Source organism: Paroedura picta, chromosome 11 (assembly GCF_049243985.1).
Source record: "Paroedura picta isolate Pp20150507F chromosome 11, Ppicta_v3.0, whole genome shotgun sequence".
NCBI lineage: Eukaryota > Metazoa > Chordata > Lepidosauria > Squamata > Gekkonidae > Paroedura > Paroedura picta.
Window position 1 is genome coordinate 24,359,354 of NC_135379.1, and position 23,872 is coordinate 24,383,225.

Sequence of the window (23,872 nt, forward strand, 5' to 3'; positions counted from 1 at the left end):
CTTTGTGAAACTTCTTTAGTCCCTTCTCACTTTATCTTGAATCTTTAAACTCTACTCTGTTATTTATCTCTCCTGTACCATTGTTAATAGGTCTTGATTGATTCAATGAGTAGCTTTTTGTATCACTTCATTTAATCTTGGGGAGGGGGCATTAACCCCCATGTGCAGCCATGACTATGTCAGATATTTAACAATGCAATCCTAAACTCACTGACATTAATGGACTTATAAGGGCATAACTCTCTCTTATAAGGGCATAACTTTCTAAGGTTGCATGGCACCTTAGAAAGAAGTGCTACCTGACTCAGTGGGGCTTACTTGCAGGAAAGTGTATTTAAGATTGCAGGCCAAACGTGTTCTATCCTTATCTTGAATACAACTTTGTTGGTCTAAAAGTTGCCACTGGGCTCTAAATTTGTTCCGCTGCTTCAGATCAACAGGCAACCCACTTGAATCTTCTCCATCCTTTCCACCTTCTGAGTATCTGCTGCGTCACTGCACATGCACACAATTCCAGGTCTGCTTTTCCCTCTACCAGTGCCTGTGAACTTGAGCCTTTAACGATCCTTAATGAACAAATCAACCGAACTAACACCTCCCTTCTCCGTTATCCCGCCCGGCCTGCACTTTGGCCAGTCTGCACCAGCAGGGTGCCAGTGATAACCTCGAGACAGACTGAGCATGCTCCGCAGTCGCCAGTTCTTTATCGGCTTCACCACCCCTGCCGATTGGGCGCACGTCACGATACTGTGGTCCTTTTTTCCCCCTGCCGCGGAACTGTCGCGTTGCAAAACCGTGGATCGTTGTCATCCTGAAGCTTGTGGCTGGCTGCTGCAAAGGATCGGCAGACCTGGTCCAAGTGAGGGCAGGAAAAGGGCGCGGGAGCTTCCGCTTGCGCTAGTAAGCATGCTCAGTCCTCTTAGTCACTGACACTTGACGAGCAGCTGATTATGCCGCTTCCCAGGTGAGCGACGCCGGCCGAGACACCGAACGGAGCCCCCAGCAGCCCTGCCGCCGACCTGCGCCGCACCTGGGAAAAGGCTCCAGGTGAGTTCCACAACTGCAGCACAGCGCAGGGCAGGCGGGGCGCCTCGCCGGAGATGGTCGTGGAAAGAATTGGTGCCGCCTCCGGACGGGCGAGGCCAAGCGAGGAAGGAGGAAGGAGGGGGCGGGAGGCGCCGCGGCTGTTTTGCCCGGGATGAAAGCGGGGCTGGTTTCGCCCGGCGACGGCCTGGGACGAAGCGTCCCTGCGGCATGGGCGGCGGAGCGGGTGTCTCTTGCTCCCTGGCTCTTCTCCGAAAGCGCGGCCTGGGCGGGGGTCGGGAGTGAAGGGCCCATCGAAGCCATCCATCAGGGCCCTGCTTAGACCCTGGCACTTCGCATTTTCTACGTGGCGTATGGGGGGAGGCTGTAGTTTTAGTGATTAGTAAAACTTGGAATGCGAAAGGCTACAATATAGAAAAGCATATTCTGGCTGAGATGCCGGCTAGCTCTGAGGGGTACTGACCGTCTCTTAACTTTCCAGCACACCCAAACACTGTGGTAACCACCACAGCTATATATCTGCCGCCTGGCACCATAAAGCAGCAAAACAAACAATAAGTGATGAATGAAATAGACCACCATAAAATGGCGGGTCATAAAAACTTAGAGGGCTGATGTAGATCAATAAGTAAGAGTAATACTCTATGTGTCAAAGTTTCTTCATCCTAACTCAACTATGGGTAGCCTTAAGAAAGGCACAGTCTTCCAGCCCCAGTTTCTTCCAACTTCAAATCTCTGATATTGACATTTGCTGGCAGGGGCTCATGGGAATTGTAGTCCATGAACATCTGGAGGACCACAGGTTGACTACCCCTGGTTGTAAGGACTGAATTACATTACATCATGTGAAATATTTAAGAGTACTTATGTATGTAAATACTGCCATTCAATGACACCATCCTACCAGAGTACTCAGCTGCACAGACATTGATTCTACACAAAGGAACAAACCCATCCCAAACCACAGACCAAGTCTTTAATTAGCATCACAGTGTCATTCAAGCCTGGCTTTCCAATGCTAGGGCTGCAATCTGGAATGAGTAAAAATGCTGCTGGGCGAGTGTAGCTGCTTCCCCGCAAAAGTGTTCACCTCGTATAAACACACCCAGCTGGTGAATCTTGTTCTGCAAAACCTCTTTACTATTGCCCTAAGGAGGTTTAGTGAAGCATTTATACTGTTGTTCATGGTTTTTATGGAGACTAATAACTCTGTTACAATTTGTAGGTTTCATTTGCTGTTTCTAGAGCAGGGGTAGTCAAACTGTGGCCCTCCAGATGTCCATGGAGTACAATTCTTCATGGGAATTGTAGTCCATGGACATCTGGAGGGCTGTAGTTTGACTACCCCTGTTCTAGACGCTTTGCATGGTATACATTTCATTCTTATCAGTTTTTGCTTTAACTGCTTTAATTGAAGTTGTAAGCTTTGAGTAGGGGTTTTATAGAAAGGTGGAGTACAGGTGTTTCAAACTTTAAAAAAAAGTGCAGTGTCTTTCCTACACTATGAAGCAACTGCAGTATGGGAGTAGCAGTGGTTCCGGTGTGATGAGGACATTAGACAGCTGTGCTCTGTCCTTGGAGTGTTTTACTTTCCTTTTACTTTATTATGTTCTAGTTTAGTTGCTCAGTTCTATTGATGACATCACAACTACTTTCCTGCTGTAGTTCATGCTTGGTGTTAAATGATGATTATATGGCCAGAGATGGCAGTTCTATCTTACTCAGAATCTTTCCTCTAGTCTTACAATGCCACTGATCTTTGGGTCCCAAATTGAAGCATCTGATCATCCTCACTGTTTTTTTGGATCTCCAAATATGTACTAGATGTCTGGGTACTTTCAAGTGTGCTTTTTTTCTGAACTCTAAAGCACCAAATCCCGCTTGATATAAATACCCTTTCCCTAGAAAATTCCATTATCCTTCCAGTCATACTCTGACTCTCTTCCCCACTCCCAGGTGGAACTAATGCACCCCAGAGCTTATCAAAGTTTTGCTCAAGGGCTTGTTATCAGGGCCAGCATTTGCTTCTAGAATGTGGAAACTGAGGAAATGATTGAATGCCATTGAGCATGTGCAAAGTGCTTTTTCCTGCACATCACTAGTTCTGTTCACTTGAATATGAGGTAGGAGAGGCTTCCAAGGAAGCTGCAGGCCGTCTTTCTTAATTCAAAGCCTGAATGCATCTCTCTAAACTGTAGTACAGTACAAGAAACCTGGCAAAATAGTTCTACATGGGTAGGTGCAACACACACAAACAGCTCTTACTTATTTCCGTAGACCTCCCACCAGCCCCCAAAATAACTCAGTTTAAGGAGGGCAATTTCTGAACAACTGCAAGGGATGTTAGTATCCTGAATAGGCTTTTTAATATGTACTAGCATCACTGCCCTATAGTGCCCGTTTTGCTTAGTACACCCAAGAACCAGGATCCTTTGCTTCCCCAAAGACAAGATGTGGGAATAGCTGTTGTGTGAACGTGGGGGTGAAGCATTCTGGGAGTTGTAGTTGAAGACATCTGGAATGTGAAGCTCAGCCTTCCTCCCGCTGAAGCATCTCTCAGTACAACTCCCATCAACGCAGACATTTTGCAAGAGACTTTCCCCCCATCTCTTGGGGAAACTCACCTTGCAGCTGCGTGGGGGGGGGGGAGGAGGAGTGGCCCACAAGAAACGACCAGCTGCACTGGCGCGGGAGAGTCACCCCTGCAGGGCGGCGAAGCCCCCCGCCTCTCTGGGCAGCTGCGTCACAGCGCGGCCTCCCCGGCGTGCGGTGGAGGAATAACCAGCAAGCGCTCCAGGCCTGCGCACGCGTGCTGAGGCGCACAGGATCCCGCCGGGGCTGGGCCCTTCCTTTCCCCCTGCTGCGCCTGAGCGCGCTCCCTTTGCAATCGGCCCCTGCGCCTGCACCTCCCCGGCCCCCTCGGAATCGACCTGTGCGAGCCGCCTGCGGGGACGCCGCCAGCAGGAGCAGGTGAGGGATGCTGAACAACCCCGGGGAAATCCCTGCACGTCCCCCACCTTGGCTGCGGGGAGGGGGCACTCTGGGAGCGAGCAAAGCCCGTCGGGGGGGGGGGGGAGGGATGTAAGGCCTACTCGGGTCTGGCTAGTGGCGGGTCGTCAAGGGCTGCGAAGCAGAGTCGGAGCAAGCGGCCAGCTGAGCTGCAGATTGCCCGAGTTAGCCTGGCAAAGGAGCCGGGGCGCGGACGGCGGTGGTGGAGGAGGGGAAGGCAAGGAGCTCACAAGGGCCATGGTGGAAGGGGCCCCAAGCAAGGAGCATGGGCTGTGGCCTGGAAATAAAAGCGGTGCAATCCCGGTGCCGAGCATTTCACATTAAGGAGGGTCGAAGGACAAGGCCATGACCCTCTCTTTCCCTAAAAAATAATCCACTTGATGGACAGTTCTGGAGAGGGCAGCGGCAAGAGCATGAGTAATATACTGTGTAGTTTTGGATAGTTGGGCCTCAACTAGGTTGAGGTTTACCTAGTTGAGGTCTCCCTGCAGTCTCTTTGCAGTAACTGGAGTAACCACGTAAGATGGTACTGCTAGTGTATCTATGCTGTCCCCTGTTCTCTTGCTTAGATCCCAGAGGACTCGCATGGCTATTATTTACACACATTTTTATATTCATTTTGTGCATACTAGAAGCAGGTTTTTGGTCTCAGAGAAATATGGCTTTGTTTTGGGTGTCTGAAATGGAGGACTTGGTAAAAGACATTGTTTACCCGGGTCCAGAAGGTGCCAAACCATCGTACGTTTTTTGAACAGTGAAAGAGACTAGTTTTAAACAATTACTGCTGTGCTGTTGATATAGTACAAGGAAACCTAGCAGATCAGCACTTTAATTTGATGTTGAAAATTAGTATCCTGTTTTCTTTTGCAAAAAAGCCAAGGAGAATGGTATGTTAATTTTCTTTGTGGAGGAACTTCGAGGGACAGTCAGTCATTGGTTTCAGATAAGGAGCTGGTCAGCTTTTTAATCAGGAATTAGTTTCATATATATAAGTGGTTACAAAAATCTCAAGGGAGCTACAAACTGAGTGCTTGGATTCCCCCCCCCCCCTCTGTTATTAAGAAAACCTGATTATGGTCTCTGGAGAATATTTCAAGCCTTGAAAGCTGTTAGTTATCCATCTAGCTACTGCATGCATTAGGATGGTCAGTATAGGGGTTTTTGTAGAAAAGAGCAGGCTTCATTAAGAAATTAACATGTAATACTTGAGGTGCTTGCCTGTTGCATATGCTTGTTCAGAAATAAGTTCCACAGTGTTCAGTGGGGTTTAGTTGTGCATGGGATTGTAGCCTCAGTTGTTTTGTTTACAGAGTTTCCATTGAAACATTGTGCCAATTTGTAGTTTGCAGTAGCCATTATTCAGAGCTGAAAACATGGTATATAGCAAGGAAACCATGATGCAGCACATTATAATTCTGGTGTGAGGTTGATATTGAGTCTCAAGGCCAAACCATTTCATAGTAGCTGATTTTGCTATAATTTGAAATAGGGAAGAGAATCACTTGATCCAAGTCAAACAAAAATTGAGTCTAATAGCACCCTTAAGACCAACAAAGATTTATTCAAGGTTTGAGCTTTTGAGTGCATGCAATATTCCTCAGACAAAATGGGAAAAGGATCATAAGAGTACAGATATAAGGTAAAAGTAAATATTAACTGTCTGGAGTCTGGTAATTCTTTGCTAACATAGCTAATCAGTTGCTTTAGTTGAGTTGACAGAGGGTTTGACCTGTTTGCCCAAAGAATTAATGGACACAAGTTTGACACAAAAACCACAGGACTGAAAAACCTGTAGTGGAACACTTCAACCTTCCGGGACATTCAATAAGGGACCTCAAAGTAACTGTTTTATTGCAAAGGAACTTCAAGAACAGATTAGAAAGAATTGCAAGTTATTACAGCACTCAAAACAATGGAATCTCCAGGACTCAACAAGGACATAGGTTTTTTATCTCACTACATATACTAACCTCATTCAACTCGTATGTCCACATTCCTTACTATCCCCTCTTCTTTTTATTTGATTTGGGACAATGTGATTAATGTGATGTGAGTAGTATGTAATGTAATTCAGAATCTAACTCTCTGGCCTCAGGACAAAATAACAAACTGAATACCTTGTCACTTGTGGGGATGCTCTCATGTTACTAGTCTCTTTTAATTCTTTTCACAATTGGGAAAGTGTCTGCCATTAATTACTAACCTTGACATTTTTATTTCTCCAATGTTTTTTTAAATTTCAACTGAACTCAAAAGAGCTGATTAGCTGTTTTAGCAAAGAATTACCATACTGCATAATTTGGATATTATGACATAGTCTACTAATTTGCCACTTATTTACTTTTGCCTTATATCGTTACTCTTATGATTCTTGTTTCACTTTGTCTGAGGAAGAGTGCATGTACTCCAAAGCTCACACCTTGAATAAATCTTTGTTAGTCATAAAGGTGCGATTGGACTCAATTTTTGTTTTGCTACTTCAGACCAACATGGCAACCCACTTAAATGATCCAAGTCAAACAGCTTTGTATAGCATTTGTATAGTGCTAACTATCTCATGGTTTTATAGCAATCGCAATATTAAATATGTTCAAAATAAGTGCTGGAGTAATCACAGTTCCCTTTCTTGGCATCATGTCGAAGTGTCCAATATCATAGCAGAACAAATTTAGAGTCCAGTGGCACCTTTAAGACCAACAAGCAGTTTGCTTTCTCTTTATATCAGAAGTTTTGAAACGTTTACCTAGTGAGCCTTCCTCTAACCCGCCAGGAGTTAAGTAGAAGGGAGGACTGTTCAGCTACCCCTCCTCCCCGAAAAACCTAGACACATGCTTTCATCTCAGGTCATGAGGTTTCTGTGGTAATAGATTAGACCAGGGGTAGTCAAACTGCGGCCCTCCAGATGTCCATGGACTACAATTCCCAGGAGCGAATGCTGGCAGGGGGCTCCTGGGAATTGTAGTCCATGGACATCTGGAGGGCTGCAGTTTGACTACCCCTGGATTAGACAATAGGAGTGTTTCACATCAGGTTCTCCAGTAGCAATTAGGCAGCCAGTTAATTGGAATCTGTTCACAACCTGCTTTCATAGGGTTAGGCTAAGGATCCATTGTCAGAAGCCACCTCCCAGCTTAGGGTTGTGCGCAGCGGCATCCAAATCGGCTGTTCCAGGCCGATGCAGCCAGCACCGTGCCACTGGGGGGGGGGGCTGCGTGTGTGTGCCAAGTTATGCACCGGTGCTTGCGCCTCCCCCCACTCCCTATGGTGCTGATTGGCCAGAAGTCTCTTTGGATTTCCCATACTGTAAATTGTGGTGCATCCCAAACTTACTGTGATATGGCAGTTTGAGGAGGAGGATAAGAATCTGAACTGATTGTTCCTGCTGTCCACAGTCCAAGCTTTCAGGTTGGGGTTTAGGAACTGATTGCTTTGGTTGTCATTGATTAAGAAGAGTGGATTTTTTCCCCCTGGGTATGCAAGGAAGGGCCACAAGAGACAAACACTGACACATCCCTTCCTGCCCGCCCACTCACAATCTGCCTAAGTTCATAAAATCAGCATTTCTGTCAAATGACTATCTAGCTTCTGCTTTATAAAGAAAAGGAGAACCCGCCACCTCCTGAGGAAGCCTGTTCCACTGTCAGGAACTTCTTCCGAATTTTTAGCCAAAGATTCTTTGGAATTAATTCCAACCCATTGGTTCTAGTCTGACCCTCTGGGGCAACAGAAAACAACTCTGCTCCATCTTCTATGTGACAGCCCTTCTGTGGGTAAAAATGATTGCCATTGAGGACCCAAAGCTGCTATGCTGAAAATCATAGGAACTACATGTATGGAATGCACATGGGATGGGGATGTTAAGGGCGGGGAGCTGGATGAAATTGAGTGAAAGGGCTGCTTGGGTCCAGCCGTTGTGTAGTATTAGTGCATACCATGGTGTCAGCCATGGCGACGCTAGGGTTCTCACAATTTGTTGCTGGCCCTACCCATCAAGCAGGCCACACTCTGGACCTAATTTTCAGCATGGGGTTGAGTATAGATCTGGTCTTGGCTATGGCTGTGCCATGGCCAGACCACTATGGCCTGAAGGCCCGTCTAGGGCTGCCACACACAGTTGACCATCAGCTTCTAGCTTGCCACCTTGCCAATACCAGGATTAGAGGGACTGCCCTTCAGTGGCTGATCTCCTAGTAGTAGGAGAGAGTTCATCAAGCCTCCACCAGTTTTCATGTGAAGTTACATGGCCAGGTTATGACTGGGATGGGTCAGGGGCTGAAGTTTCCTCCAGGAATGTTGATATCTGGTCTGCAGCAGCCCTTTCCAAGTGTACCAAGTGACAATCTTTGTCCAGACATTTGTTGATCATGTATTGTTGTGTGTGGTGTTGTTTCTTCTGTACCCTTAGTATATGGATAGGTGTTCAATTTTGTTTTAACCAATGCATATTTTGTTTCTGCAAAAACATTTCATGTAGTTTTATTCAGCTGACTGCTGGCTGAAGAAGTTTTAACATATTTTTGTGCAGTTCTTTTATCAAGTATAGATTTGAGTGATAATAAGTTTATTTTAAAGTCTTTGTTTTATCTTTGTTTTATGCTGTGTGAGGCATTTATTGAAGGAGGGGGGGAAGTGATAAATAGTTAAATTAATAGAGCTAGTGAGAGTATAAGTCTAAACAGTCATTGAAATAGATCAAAGCATGGATCCATAACCTACTAGGCCCTGAACAGTCAAAATGCTTAACGGTAGTTTGTTTTCCTTAATCATGGTTAAGTGTAGTCCCTATATTAGACTTTCTCAAACAGGGTTTCATGAAACCTTGGGGTTTCTTGATGGGTGGAAGTTAATTTTAATATATTTTTAAACTTGTTAAACATTTAGTGGATGATATGACTATGTGGTAATGTCAACACACACACCCCTTCAAAAATGGCCAACGATTGGCCTGAAGGGGGTGGGAAGCGGAGGGGCTCCATGTGGGCATGTGTGTAGTTATGCTTCCCAACCATATTCTACACCAGGGGTAGGCAAGTTACGGCCCACCAGATGTCCATGGACTACAATTCCCATGAGCCCCAGCCAGCTGGATGGGGTTCAGGGGAATTGTAGTCCGTGGACATCTGGAGGGCCGCAGTTTGACTACCCCTGTTCTACACGATCACACCACTTTTGGGGTTTCTCGAAGCCTGAGGAATGTTTCAGGGGTTTCTCAATGGTAAAAAAATTGAGAAAGGCTGCTCTAGCTACTTTAACTGTGTATCAGGGTTTGCTGCAAACTAGGGTTTGGGTGAGCTAAATATTATATCTGCACCTAGCTAGCCATGGCTAAGGCAATCTTTCTATCTCCTTGTATTTCTCTGTCATGCCTTTCTGGCCAAAGCTTCGTTTGGTTCACTAAATGATGGTTTCCCTGTATATTTGGGAACCTAAGTAGGTTTAATGAATTATGGTTAGGGGTAAGGATTAAACATTTACATCAGATGTTACTTGCAAGCATCACAATAAAATTGACTTCCCCAAGGATGTTCTCAGCATTATTATGCAAAAGGTAACGCTCGTCCTTTGGGGCCATGACAGCAAAAGAAACTTGTTTATGTCCTCAAATCTTTTATTCCCTTTAAGTGCTCCCCCCCCCCCTTCTCCTCACATCCTCCAGCCTTTTCCTAGCAGCATTTTTGCCAATTATCTAGTCAGAAAACTCTCTGTCCTGTATTCCCATGGTTACAATTTAAATAAAAGATCTTTTTCTTGTTTAGCTTGCTTACAGTCAGCAAGTTACACTTGTTGAGAGCGTTGCTTTAGCTCTAAATACTGAAGGCAACTCTTCTTACAGGCTCCTGCAGAGATTCATTCTCTTTGTGGATGCCAGTTTGAATCTCAGCCTTGCTGTATGAGAGAGAAAGAACAATGGTACATCTTTATTTGCTCTTTAAATGTAACCTAAATACAGTTTCATAGCTGTGGGAGCTGTAGTATGGTAAATTAAAGAAGTAAAATCTTGAACAATCTGAATTTGTAGTGGGTTGGATAGATGAATAGTTGGAAATTATTTGGCTTACATCTGACAGTAGATCCCCAAACTGGGGCTCTTTGAACTTGCCATCTGCTAATGATTTGGGTCAGCCAGTTGCTGAGCACAGAAAATAATATAGAACAAACCAGTCTACTAGAGCCTTAGAGACTAAACAGCTTGAATCTTTTTTAAAGGTGTCAAAGTTTACTCTGATAGCACCATTGGTCAAACCTCAGTAGTATCTGACAAAGTTAGCATATACCCTGGAAAATTTAGTACCGAGGGCTACTAGACTCAAATATTTTTAGCTATTCCAGACTGACATGGCTCCCTACCCAAAGTTAGTATAGCCCCCTTAATGCTTGCCTGAAACAAAAAATGTAATTTTTTTGTTTTCAAAATAATGGGAATATAGTTTAATAGTTCTCTCTAACAGGGCTTGCAACAATAGATGCCTAGCACTTTAAATTATTCCTTCTTTTTCTTCCCGTCAGACATGGGGAAATCCTTTTCATTGCCTTCACATGTATCTAGAGAAGATGGAAGTTCATCTGACAATATGAAAAATGGCTTGGTGCATTCAGAATCACACAGTGAAGACGGAAGAGGTGGAGATGTGTCGCAATTTCCGTATGTTGAATTTACGGGAAGGGATAGTGTCACGTGTCCTACGTGTCAAGGAACAGGGAGAATCCCTCGGGGTAGGTTTTGATATGCATAAGTAATTTAACCAACGACTACAGCTTGAAACATGTTGTATTTTCATCTTTAAGTACTCATCAGTCACCAAATGAGAGTCTTGGTGTAGTGGTTAAGAGTGGTGGCTTCTAATCTGGAGAGCTGGGTTTGATCCCACACTCTTCCACAGGCAGCCAGCTGGCTGACCTTGCGCTAGTCAAAGTCCTATAAGAGCTGCTCTCATAGGGCAGTTCTATCAGAGTTCTCTTAGCCCCACCTACCTCGCAGGGTATCTGTTGAGGGGAGAGGAATTATAGCATTAGTCCAAAAGGTCTTTTATTTCTTTGCTTTGTGTATTTTCTTTGTAATGCATTACTTCTCAAATACAGCACTTGCTGAGAAACACATACTTGTAGAAGTTATTTCACTTGTAGATTTGGCATGGCCATTTGGTCTCTACTGGAGTGATCATGAAATGTAGCAAGTAAAATTTCAGTGGGCTTGAAGAGACTGCAAGTGCCCTGTGTCTTGCCTCCCAAACATCCAGCCAGTTTTCCTGGCTTTTTGCCAAATGCTTTGTAAGCAGAATGCACAAATTAAAAGTTGCTCAAGGTCTTTTGCAGTGACTTGACTGGCTATTTCAAATCAATATTCAGCATGCATTCCCAAAACACCTGCTGCCTCTGCCTCCTTGCTCTGTTGTTCCTGTGCTTTGCCAGGTCCATTACCTGCTCATTCTTGATCCATTAACAGCACATGACACATCAGATTCTTGCTGCTAAAAGGAATGAAACCTGCATTGGGTTTTATCCTAGGAACTTCCTCACAACTTCGGAGAGCCAGCTTGGTGTAGTGGTTAGGAGTGCGGATTTCTAATCTGGTGAGCCGGGTTTGATTCTGCGCTCCCCCATATGCAACCAGCTGGGTGACCTTGGGCTACCCACAGCACTGATAAAGCTGTTCTGACCAAGCAGTGATATCAGGGCTCTCTCAGCCTCACCCACCTCCACAGGGTGTCTGTTGTGGGGTGAGGAAGGGGAAGGCGAATGTAAGCCTCTCTGAGACTTCTCCAGGTAGAGAAAAGCAGCATATAAGAACCAACTCTTCCTCTATCCTTTCCTCAGATCTCTGCGTCTTCAACCTTGAGCCAGTATTTCGCTCAAGTTTTGTCTTCTGTTTCCACTATTTCCCAGTCCAGCTCCTCCTCCAGTTTCCTCTTTTTCCCACCAACAGTTTATTGGTTTAAATGTGTAAAAAAAAATTGCCTTGGAAACACAGAAGCATTATTGTATCCCCAATCCAGTTATGATCAAAATGCTGTTCAAACAACTACAAAGATGATTTGACTCCTTTGGTAATAAAAGAATGAAATTTTTACTTACAAAAATAGAAGCGTGTCTTACATGACGTAATAACGTTAAATCCACCTAAGCCCTCCAAATAGTGCCTTGGTTCATTTAGTATTAGATTTGTCTGTTTTGAGATTTGTCATGTATAATTATGCAAAAAAGTAAGAAGTCCAGTGTACAAATTTGAATGTCTTTCTTAAAATATATATATTTATATTTCACCTTTCTTCCCAATGGTGGTAGGTACACAAAGTGTTCTCTTGTCTTCCATTTTAACCTCACAACAGCCTTATAGGGTAGGCCAGGCTGGAAGTGTGTAATTGCCAAGGTCAGTCAGTGAGCTTCCCTGGCAGAGTGTGGATTTGAGCCTCGGGTCCCTAAATCTTAGCTTTACTCTCTGGCATTACATTTGCATATTCTATTTTAGTGTATATCTCTGTACAGTTGACCAGATATATTTGCACACTTTTCTTTGGAGCCTAAGCAAAAATAACTGGCAGCCCAGAGAATTACTATTTCTCTTACTTTTGCCTGAGAAAATTTGAAGCCAGTCTTTACAAAAGTAATTATATACAACCCTTTCTCCTTGGACTGCTGTACTTGGGTAAGACACTCCTTGGGTCATATGGCTCACGAAGCTGCATTTAAGAGTAATGGAACTGGTTGCAAATTTGTAATCTTCAAGGGAAGAAGGCATGAACCTCTAATGAGAAGAATCCCTGCTTGCCAATGAGAATGGCAATGAGAATTTACCTTGTATATTCTGGACCAGTATGGTATTCAGTTCAATGTGGCCTTGTCTTTTTGAATGATTACCTGAAGGGTGTGTTATACCTCCAAATGGTCATTGCATAGCATTTCCAAAAGCTTCTTGGTAGATTTGTTGCAGAAGAGGAGTCTTAAATTTAATCCAGGGCACATCTTTTACAACTAGATTTCTACAAATGGACACTTACGTTGCACTTGGGAGTGGGGAGTTACTCCCTCCCCCTTCCCAGCCATTTCTGCTTGCCCGCCTTCTGTCTCTGGCAGGGGCTGAAGCAGCAGCTGGAACTGAGAGCAAGGAAGAAGTGCCACCACCACCGCCTTTTCTCAGCCACCACTGCTTGGTCACCTCCTCCGCTGCAGAGGAGTTGATGGGGGGCGGGGAGGAGAACAAAGCAGCAGCACCGCCTCCTCCCTCTTTTCCTACTCCTGGCCATGCTGCTTTGTCAGCCATCTCTCCGTGGCAGGGCCAGTGACCCTGAAAGGCAGAAGGAAGCTGCTCTGTCTCCTGCTTGTCCTGACCACTGCTTCTGAGCCACCAATCTGTTTTCTCTTCTGCCAAGTAGCAGCGGGACCCACCATCACCCTTCTCCCCTCCCACCAACTTGTCTGCTCTCTTTGCCTACACATCCAGGTTCTTCCCTGCTGCCATAGTATTCCAAGACCTGTTTCCTTTTATTGTTTGCTAGCACAGACATGCTACCCTGGTTTGTGTTTTTGGGCAAACCCTGTCCCCTTTTAAATGGACTTTTTATGTAAAGGAGGCTCCTCTAGGGTTGCAGACCCCCACCCCATCTGTTCAGGGTCATAATACGTGGATATTTTTGATCTGCTTTATAGGGGTTAATTTTAGAATTAGATATGCTGATGTTTTCAGTTCTGTTAGCCTAGAGTTTTATGTATTTTTGTTGCAGAAATTAATGTAACAATCTCAAGTTTCTGAACAGTTGCTTTTTATCTTTTAGGACAAGAGAACCAGCTGGTTGCTTTGATCCCATATAGTGATCAAAGACTGAGGCCAAGAAGAACGTAAGTTAGACTAACAGTATTAGTAGCTTCTTGTGTAATAAAATCTATTGGCAAAGTAGGGACATCCATAACCATTTTCTGGACTGTCTGTTTGTACTGGGTACCCCCTTCCCCTTTGGTCTACCCTGAACTATAGAGAGCCAGGTCCTCCAGAGGACTCCAGAGCAGCTAGGCCACTTGATTGTTGCTGCACAGGATGGCTCTATGGCTCAGTGGGAAGGGTCCTACCAGGTGTAGGTGGTGTTGCCATGATGTTCCTAAGGGTGGGAGTTGGCTGCTGCCATTTCCTTTGTGTAAGAAGTTGACTTCTGAGGATCCCTTAATCTCATGCACATGAAATGTTTTGCTGATGTGAATTGGGGGGCATTGCTAGGGGCTCTCTTGCTGTTGGCACAGTCCTGCGAGTGCAGGTTCTTTGTTATGCTGGGGAAAGAGCAGAGCCATTCTGTAGAGGCTGTGCATCCTGCCTTGCCTGCAGCCTTGGGTGGCTATGCTTTTTCACAGGCCTCCTTGACACTTCAGTTGAATCCCTTTGCAAGAGTGAAGTGTACCTCGTGCATGCTCATTCTTTTCAGAATGGTAGCTTTTACTAAAATCAGTGCACAGTGAAGAGTAGCTGGCTGGAAGAAAAATCTCCAAGTGATCATAGACAGCAGTCTACGTACCTGGGAGTAAGTCCCAGTGAACACAGTGGGATCTCCTTCTGAGTAGATATGCTTAGGATTGTATTGTTAAAAATCCTCAGACTGCAAGGAAAATGTGTAGTGCTTCCACGCCACTTTTCAAAGGAGCATTTCATCGATAAGTAACTTTTCTCTCCCCTACCCCCTCGTTTTCTGCAGAAAGCTGTATGTGACTGCTTCTGTCATCGTGTGCTTACTGCTTTCTGGGCTGGCAGTGTTTTTCTTATTTCCTCGCTCTATTGATGTGGAATACATCGGAGTCAAGTCAGTCTATGTCAGCTATGAAGCACCAAGGCATGTAATACGTTTAAATATTACGGTAAGATCCTTATCAAATTAACCTCTGTTTCCTTCCATGTTTGGCAATTAACACATCTCTTTAAAGACGCTGCCAGCTTTATTCATCTAGAATTCTAAATGTTCTCTTCTGTAGAATACGTTGAACATAACGAACAACAATTACTATGCAGTTGAAGTTGCAAACATTACAGCCCAGGTTCAGCTTTCACAGACCGTCATTGGGAAAGCACGGCTGAACAACATTACTCACATTGGCCCCCTAGATATGAAACAGGTAAATGTGGTTTATGCTTGCAAGAGAAGCTGTGGCTGAGTATTGGGACAGAAAACATTTGCTTCAGATCCGTCTTCTGAATTTCCCCCCTCCAGATTGACTACATGGTGCCTGCAGTTATACAAGATGAAATGAGCTACATATTGTAAGTTATTCTCAATCTCATTTTGAATTTATACGGTTATGTAGGACTGCCAACCTACAGGTGGGGCCTGGAATACTCCTGGGATAACAGCTGTTCTCCAGACCATGGAGATTGAGTCCTCTCGAGAAAATGGCAGCTTTGGAAGACAGTCTATGATAGGGATGATACATGAAACAAGCTTTCTAAGGCTATGAGCACCTTTGGAATTCTGCCACAGTATGGTGGGTGCAGCCACAAAATGGCTGTCACCGGAGGCAAAGAAAGTCTGCCACAGCTTAATTTTACTTTCCCAAACCACAGTTGATAGCATTAGTCATGTGTAATTTGGCAGTCAAGAGAAATGGTGCATGTTCATTTTAGGTTGCTAGCATTCCTTTATATGCATTGGTCTGTTTTTTCCCCTTACAGTGAATTTTGTACCCTTCCCTCTATCAAAGTGCATAACATAGTGGTAATGATGCAGTAAGTATGGAATATATATTTTTTACTTCACCTAAAAACACTGATGTTGGTTTATTGGTATTCGGGTAAACTGGAGCGTGGTGGGAAAAGTTAAATAGCTTCATATATATGAAAGTTTGCATAGCATGAGGGAATCGGTAACCTACAAAAATACAAATAACTTGAGTCCATACAATTCTCTTAAGAAATTTTTTATCAAACATATCAAATAATGACAGAAGGTGGAAGACAGTGCTAATTGCAATGACTATTTTGATATAATTTTTGATGAACCAGATATATTTGATGTAGAGTCCTAGAAAAACTGGCTTTCTAGAATGTAGCTTGATGTCTGAGTCCATATAGTTAAGAACGGTGTGGTTATGTTGGCTGAGAGTTACTAGTGATTTGTTAACTGTCATGCAGTGAATGTCATGCAGTCCTTGAAAACTACAGTAGGTATGAAATAGTGTGTCCAGAGTGTTGACTGGAGTGAGTTGCAGGGATTATGCAATTCCAGAGATTCTCTGTAGACATCCAGTTTGCTTCCAGACTCCACTCAAAGTGTTGGTGCTGATATTTAATGTTCTGTTGTGGCGCAGAGTGGTAAGGCAGCAGACATGCAGTCTGAAAGCTCTGCCCATGAGGCTGGGAGGTCGATCCCAGCAGCTGGCTCAAGGTTGACTCAGCCTTCCATCCTTCAGAGATGGGTAAAATGAGTACCCAGCTTGCTGGGGGGTAAACGGTAAAGACTGGGGAAGGCACTGGCAAACCACCCCGTATTGAGTCTGCCATGAAAACGCTAGAGGGCGTCACCCCAAGGGTCAGGCATGACCCAGTGCTTGCACAGGGGATACCTTTACCTTTACCTATGGCTTGGGATCTACATTAATTAAGGACTACCTCCTCACATATGAACCTACCCAGTAATCTTTGGGGGCCCTGCTTTGGTTTCCCCTGCCACCTGAAGCTGAATGAGTAGCAACCTGAGAAAAGGGCCTTCTCCATTGTGACACCAAAACTTCCCAGGAAGATTAACCTGTCTCACTTTATCGGTATCTTTCACCCGCCAGTTTTCATTTTGTCTAGCACAGGGGTAGTCAACCTGTGGTCCTCCAGATATCCATGGACTACAATTCCCATGAGCCCCGGCCAGTGTTTGCCACTGTTTGACTACCCCTGGTCTAGCACACTCCCCGGTGGTGATTATTGACCCTCCTTTTGATGTGCGTATGTTTTCTCTTAATTATTTTATCATTCAAATGCTTTTTAATTACTCAAATGTTTTAATGTTCATCACCTTGTGGACCATGATCAAGTAGAAAAGCAGCATAAATGTTTAAAATAAATATATATAGTCATGAACTATTGCCGGAGGTAGCCTTTAGCAGGCACTGATATAGCAGCAAACAGCTCCCCTCCCCTCCCCCCCATATAACCTGGGCATGGAAAGAGGAGGGGCAATCCTGTTTCAGCCCTCATACTTTGAACATGCTGGAAAATATGGGGGAACATAAGAGTATGGGGAGAGACTGACTCTTGGATAGCATGTAGTTCAAGATTAATGGAAATATGCTCCTGTTCACATCCCAGTTTGCCAGCAATGTGTTCTCCTAGAACTTTTCAGAAAAGCAGAAGCACACTTTTCTAAAATGCAAATTATCATGCTCTGTTTTCCTTTTTTCTCTATGTAATATGTCATCTCTAAAGTTCTGATTTCACACGATAGTAAGATGATCTCTTTCTATTTTTATGTCCTGACAGTTTAAAATTAGCTTACTGTGCGCTTGTATCTACTTACAAACCATGTGTCTCTTTTTCTTCTTAAGAGTGACTGTGACAACCTCTTACTTTGGCCATTCTGAACAACTATCTCAAGAGAGATACCAGTACGTCGACTGTGGCGGAAACACAACTTACCATCAGGGACAGACAGAATATCTAAATGTCCTCCAGCCACCCCAATAAAAACAGCAGAGTTAAGGGTTGTATAGAGAAAGAAGATGTTTGTTGGTTCATCAGTGCTGAACTTTTGATCATATTTGGTCCTACTATTTAAAGGGTATGTGGGAATATGTATATAGTTTATCTGTCCTAAAGGCTTTGAGACATGAGCAGAAAAAGATCAAAGTGTATATTATCAAAAATGAGAATGCTTTCCTCCACTGTTAATTTGTAATTATTCTGTCAAAGTGCAGGTAGCAATGAATCTTAAATCAGTTAACTTGCAATTTTCGTACATGGATTTGCAACATCAGCGTGCAGCTGCATTATTATATAAAAGACCATGGATCACTAACTATTATCTTTGGAAACAGGTTGATTACAGAATATTTATTTGGGTTATGATTATTTAATTCAGATGGCAGCCCGTACTGAAACATATTTACCTGTGTTAACGCATTATTTTATTTGCATTATTTATATACTAACTTATAAGGTTCTTGTTCGGAATGCAATAACTGTCCATTCAAACCAACAAAAATAATGTAAAACTATAAGAAAAAAAAAAAGGACCGCTGTGATTTAAAACCATTTTTGCAGCAAAGAAAAATAGCAGAATATAGATAACTTGGCTAATTTAAAATTAATGCAGTAATGACAAAATCAAAGCAGTCAGTTAAATAAATAAAAGCAGCCACACAGAGATGGGGAAAAAACATTCCTAACTGATGCGTAAAATTGTGAACAAAGAAGGTGCAGTACGGAGGGAATCCTAAAAACAAGATGGTACTGCTAGACAGGCTGTTTTCCTTATGATCATACTCTGATTTTTAATTTATAAAATTTTATCCCACCCTTCCCTGAAGGTTCAGCCTAGGCTACAACAAATAAAAGCAAATAATTTAATAATTTAAACATAAAAAATAAATATAAGAATCTTAAATTTTAAAATGCATACAAAAACATCCAATTGGGAGTAATCATCACTAGTGTTCAAATGCTAATATTTGCTTTCACAATCATACACCAGTTTAGTTTTCACTCTACTAGGATTTTCTTACAGATTGCGTTATAGGTGAAAAACTTGACACAGCTTTATTTCCACAGATCTGTCTGATCTGCTTACAATCTTAAAATAGTCTGGAGATGTAAATACATTTGATATGTTTGCAGAGTGATGAATGCAGGATAAAGTGCAAACTATAATAATGTGTAAAATTTTATGTTGGAAAAACAACCCCAATAGTTACTTATATACAAACTTTTACTGAAAAGAAAACTGAAACATACTTGTATATATTTCCTATCACCCAATATGTTGATTGACATGATGTAGTTACATGCTTCAAATCTTGTGTTTTGGTTTTAAGATCACTTAAGATCACTGACTGTAGACTCGTGACAGCATTATGGGAATTCAAAATAAGAGTCAGAATTTAAGATTAAAAAAAAAACAACTAAACTTATCCATGTTTCTTTTCCCACTTTTCAGGTATAGGGGGTTGATCTAGAACAAAGACATTAGTGTCCTTTGAAAACTCACATACACAAGGCTGGTTAGAGATGGAGAATAATTACACTTGACATTATTTTACTACTGAATTGAATAGGGAAGGCCACTGAAGGGTTCTAGGACAGCTTGCCTTGCTCCCTCCCATGCCTTTCCAGTAACAGTTGAAAGGAAGCTGTCATGAGGGCAGGCCAGCCAGGATGGTTACTTCCTAGGTTGACCATGTTTATATGTTAAACAACACTGTCTGACTTAACTCATTTTGTGAGCCGTTCTATTGTTACTGAAATAGTAGGCAGCAGGCCCACTCTGTAGCAGCTCCTTTGCCATTCAGGGTATGTTTGGGTAAGGGTGGATTGAAGTTGGATTTTGTTACTGCAAAGTTGCAGTATTTTTCATTTCACTGCATTTTCATCCATAGGAGCATATGCTATTTCCATTTAAGATTCAGTAAAACAACCATGTTGTAGTAGAATACACAGGGATCACTAACAGTTTCAAAACTCTGGGTCATATTAACCCAAGGTAAGCAATAATAAAGTCATTGGTCTTGATGGGATAAATATAATTATGGCTAATTTTTATCGTGGAAATAAAATTAAGCACTTTTAAACATTAAAATAAAGCAAAGTTCATGAAGAATTACTAGGGGTTTGACATGACCAATCACTTGACCGGAAAGGTGAGAGTTTGATTGCAAATGGTAATGATATTAAATGGGGACATTCTACTGCCAGCTTTATTTTGTTGGCTGATCTTAAGACAAGAGTCCTTAAAGAATCTTGTAAGACTCAGCTTGTTTGCTTGACCAGATGTGATCTGTGCCAGAACTATCTTCTCTCCCCCCTCGGATTCATATGGGATGCTATACGTATTTCTATACAATTGTCTGAACGTTGTATTCTGTATTGCAGTTCAACACTTGTATTCTGCTGTTGGGGCTATGGAAAATGTTCTGGAATTTGTTTTGTAAATATAATGTTTAACTAATTAATTTAACTAATTAATTTAGGTGCTTTTATTTTGATCAGCTGATGTTACAACTGTTAAACAAATAGTTTTTTCAACGTCTTGCAGTTCTCATTCTGTAAAAGCATTTTGCACTTTGAATGGAAGTTGGTTGGTTAAAATTCAGCAGTCCTAAGACTGCTTTGTAGTACCACTAAATATGCTTTTGATGGAAAATGAATAATTTAGAGAGTGTTAATTTGATAGTTCGTTAACTTAAGAGATCAGTTGGGTATAATTACAATACAATCATGATTATTTTACACCTCTTAAAGGCTAGCATTTAGACACTCACTCTATAAAATTTAACATTCCAAGACTACTCTTGTTTTCTGTAACAATACATTTTGAGAGTTTTTACTGCACTTGTATATGAGACTGTGGCGTTAACATTGCTGTACTTTAATTTGTAACTGACTATTGCTGATGAACTTTTACTTCAGACATGCTTTGATACAATTTATATAAATTACCAGTGAAGCGAAACCCTTGTAACATTCTGAGACTTCAATGTGCTATGTAAAGCATGGGCTAATCACATTGTACAGCCAATTTGTTTTTGTTTGATGGGAAAAGTGTCGAAAGTGCTGGCCAAAGCGACATAGCATATTAAACGCCATGTAGACAGCATCAAAACATTGTTCATTGCCAGCTTACCTGTGTGGCCTCGATGCTTTCTTTTTTCTGATTTGTTTCTCATAGGTAGGCTTAAAGTATTGCTGCCATATATGGGGGGGGGGGGGGACTAGCATTGTTGCTTGAGTCCAGAATGTAGATGTTGAAATAGTTTAACCCAGTACACTCAGCATAGCACTTACTGAGGTAAATTTTAGTTTCCAGATAAAAAGAAAATCATAACAAGAAAACAAAAACATATTTTAAAGCAGTAACTAAAGTAAATCAGCAGATCAGTTACTATACATTTGGCAATAGTCCAACCTTTACTATATTAAAACCAGCAAAGGGACATGAAAATGACAGGCTAAAGTTAAAATTCATGCGGGGTGAGGGGAGGAGACAACAGATCAATGGGTGCAGTCAATGTTCATATATAGAAAGCTTAACAGCTAGTATCAAGCAGATGACTCAGAGGAAATTGCCTTGCTTTCTTTGTTCTGAGGGGGTACACAACAAAGCTTCTAGATTGGGGTTGCAAACTGGCTGTCCAGATGTCCATGTACTGCAATCATGGTAAGGAGTCCATGGACAGCTGGAGAGCCACAGTTTGGCTACCCCTGATCTAGATGTTCTCTGCTGATGAGCAGGCAGCCCTTAAGTATCCTGCTCCCAGACAATTTACCGACAAAACAATTGTTCCCAGAATTAGAAAGTCATAGGGTAGTTTGTTCCTTGTAGTTTATGTCAGTAAATAAGATGCTGTTGTGTTCTGTGCTGGCTAAAGATTCCGAACAGATTTGAAAGGTTGTCCCAACTGGAGCATGTCGTTGTAATCTAATCTCAATGTGATCATAGTCAAGGAAGGCATTTAGCTGGTGCACATGTTGATTTAAAGGTTCTAGTAGCTGCAAACATGGCCTGATAGGCCTCCAGTTGTAGACCTGATTTAATGCCACCATTTAGATATGACCTTGCTGTGTTAGGAAGAGTATAGCCCCATTTCAAACAGGCTGTCTTCTCAATTCCCAACTGAATATATTATCAACCAATAGTACCTCAATATAGTACCTCAAGAAGGTAGCCAGCCAGGCATTTTACCACCTCACCAAGCCCGGATTCTAGTGCCCTACCTGTCCCCCAAACACCTGGCCACAGTGATCCATGCGACAGTCTCCTCCAGAATAGATTTCTGTAACTTGCTCTATGCAGGACTGCCCTTGTCCCTGACCCGGAGATTCCAGCTGGTACAAAATGCAGCTCCTAGGGTCCTTGCTGGAATACCACGGAGGACCCATATCCAGCCTGTGCTGAGGCAGCTGCACTGGTTGCCAGTTGTAGTCCGGATCCGGTTCAGGGTTTTGGTTTCAACCTTCAAGGCCTTACGCGGGTTGGGCCCCGCATACCTGAGGGACCACCTATCACCCTATGCCCCCCCACAGGGCTTTACGTTCTACAAGTGAGAATTTACTGGTTGTTCCCGGCCCCAGAGAGGCACGCCTGGCCAGGGCCTTCTCGGTGGAATGAGCTCCTGGGTGAGCTGCGGGCCCTTTCAGTCTTCCGCAGAGCCTGTAAAACAGAGCTCTTCCGCCAGGTCTATATGGTTGAGGCCAGGATAGTGCAGAAAGAGCAATTGCCCCCCCCCAAGTTAAACAACGAATGACACGTTGTCTCTCCTTTCTCCTTCCTCTCGTAGAAAGGTAGGGGGGGTTGAGGGTTCCACCATGTTTGCTGCTGTGTTTTGATGTTTTGATTGTCCATTTTAATAGGGTTTTAATGGGTTTTAGTTGGACTTGTAAACCTCCATAAGCCTCTTGGGAGTGGTGGTTAATAAATTAAATAATTTCTAGATTAAGCTTAAGTTTATTGGCCTTTCTCCAGCCTGTTACTGCCATCGGATACTTTTTCAGGACACAAAATGCTTCACCTCAGTTGGAAGGAGGAAAAAATACAATTGTGTGTCTTGATATAATTGCTTTTCATTCCAAATCTCTTGAACGCCTCTCCATGTTACCTCATGTAGATGTTAAGTATGAGAAGCAAATTTTAACCCTGCAGGACTCCCTAATGCAAGTGTTAAAGGACTGAAGACCTATCCCAGAATCACCTTTTAGTTCCAGTCAGGTGCAGAACTATCAGAGCTTGGAATGCTATAGTTGATGGTGTCAGAAGCTGCTAAGAAGTTCAGTAGAACCAATAAAGTCATATACCCTGTGGCTCATGGCATAAACAGCTACAAAACCACTGAAAGCTGGACTTGCACAGATCTACATAATCCATCTCATTAAAAAGCTAGGAATTGCACAGACACAATTGGCTTGAAAACCCAAAAAGAATGGGGATATTTGATATTGGATGACAGTTACTCAGTATGCTTGGATCCAGGGATGGTTGGGTAGCTTTTTCAGAAGGCAGTTGGCACTATCTCCTCTTTCAATTAAGTATTTCCTACTGTCTGGATTCAACTGAATTACAAGATATAATGAACCATGTGTGGTAGATTTGTCTCCTCCAAGTACATTTTCCCTATCCCCAGACTGCAACAAATAAAATTCATCCTTGTGATTCTGAGTTAGCTTCGATAACAGTTGCATTTGCAAAAGGTATTTGCTAACATATGGGCAGTGAGCAGTCATACTTTAAGATGAAATGTGTTTTGGGGAAGGTTGGAATGCTAGATATATGTTAATATTTCTACATTTATGCTTGACTTTCCCCTCCAAAGTAAGGTAGACTGCCACATCATTTGCTGTACAACCATGTTTTAGCTGGTAAAGGTAGGGCAGGCCCTACAATTATATTGGATATTAAAAACAAAAATTTCTACATAAGACACAAGAGCAACTTAATGACCTACTTACTGTTCAATGTTTTTTAAAAAGTGACTTCTGTTCATTAACCACTACAAGTGTTCAGAAATGCATATAATTTATGTATAGAAATACTAAAAGGTGATAACTATTTTTGTAATTTTAGAAATGTAATTGTTCCTGTAATAGTGTGTGGCAAATGATCTGTATGCAATGTTTTAAAGCATGAACAATAAAGCTTCTCTATTCAGTGTG

General features: G+C 42.7%; 1 protein-coding gene across 3 annotated transcripts; it reads left to right on the top strand.

Moving 5' to 3' along the window:
• The first annotated feature begins 723 nt into the window (after positions 1-723).
• TMEM106B (transmembrane protein 106B) lies at positions 724-23,872 on the top strand. 3 transcript variants are annotated; one of them, XM_077304604.1, is made up of 9 exons: positions 724-1,047; positions 9,887-9,963; positions 10,561-10,767; positions 13,824-13,887; positions 14,730-14,889; positions 15,004-15,144; positions 15,240-15,289; positions 15,698-15,751; positions 17,560-23,872. In XM_077304604.1, exons 3-9 carry the CDS (start codon positions 10,563-10,565, stop codon positions 17,696-17,698), a joined length of 813 nt encoding a protein of 270 aa, XP_077160719.1. In that variant the 5' UTR covers positions 724-1,047; positions 9,887-9,963; positions 10,561-10,562; the 3' UTR covers positions 17,699-23,872. The 3 variants fall into 3 exon arrangements, with proteins under 3 accessions (XP_077160719.1, XP_077160717.1, XP_077160716.1); XM_077304602.1 differs by lacking the exon at positions 9,887-9,963 and having other exon boundaries at positions 726-1,047; XM_077304601.1 differs by lacking the exons at positions 724-1,047; positions 9,887-9,963 and adding an exon at positions 3,800-4,014.

Excerpts from the sequence above, each read along its gene's own strand:
- TMEM106B (XM_077304604.1), top strand. The coding sequence starts at position 10,563 with ATGGGGAAATCCTTTTCATTGCCTTCACATGTATCTAGAGAAGATGGA. Across the intron at positions 13,888-14,729 it reads AGACTGAGGCCAAGAAGAAC|AAAGCTGTATGTGACTGCTT; the intron begins GTAAGTTAGACT and ends CGTTTTCTGCAG. Across the intron at positions 15,752-17,559 it reads AACATAGTGGTAATGATGCA|AGTGACTGTGACAACCTCTT; the intron begins GTAAGTATGGAA and ends TTTCTTCTTAAG.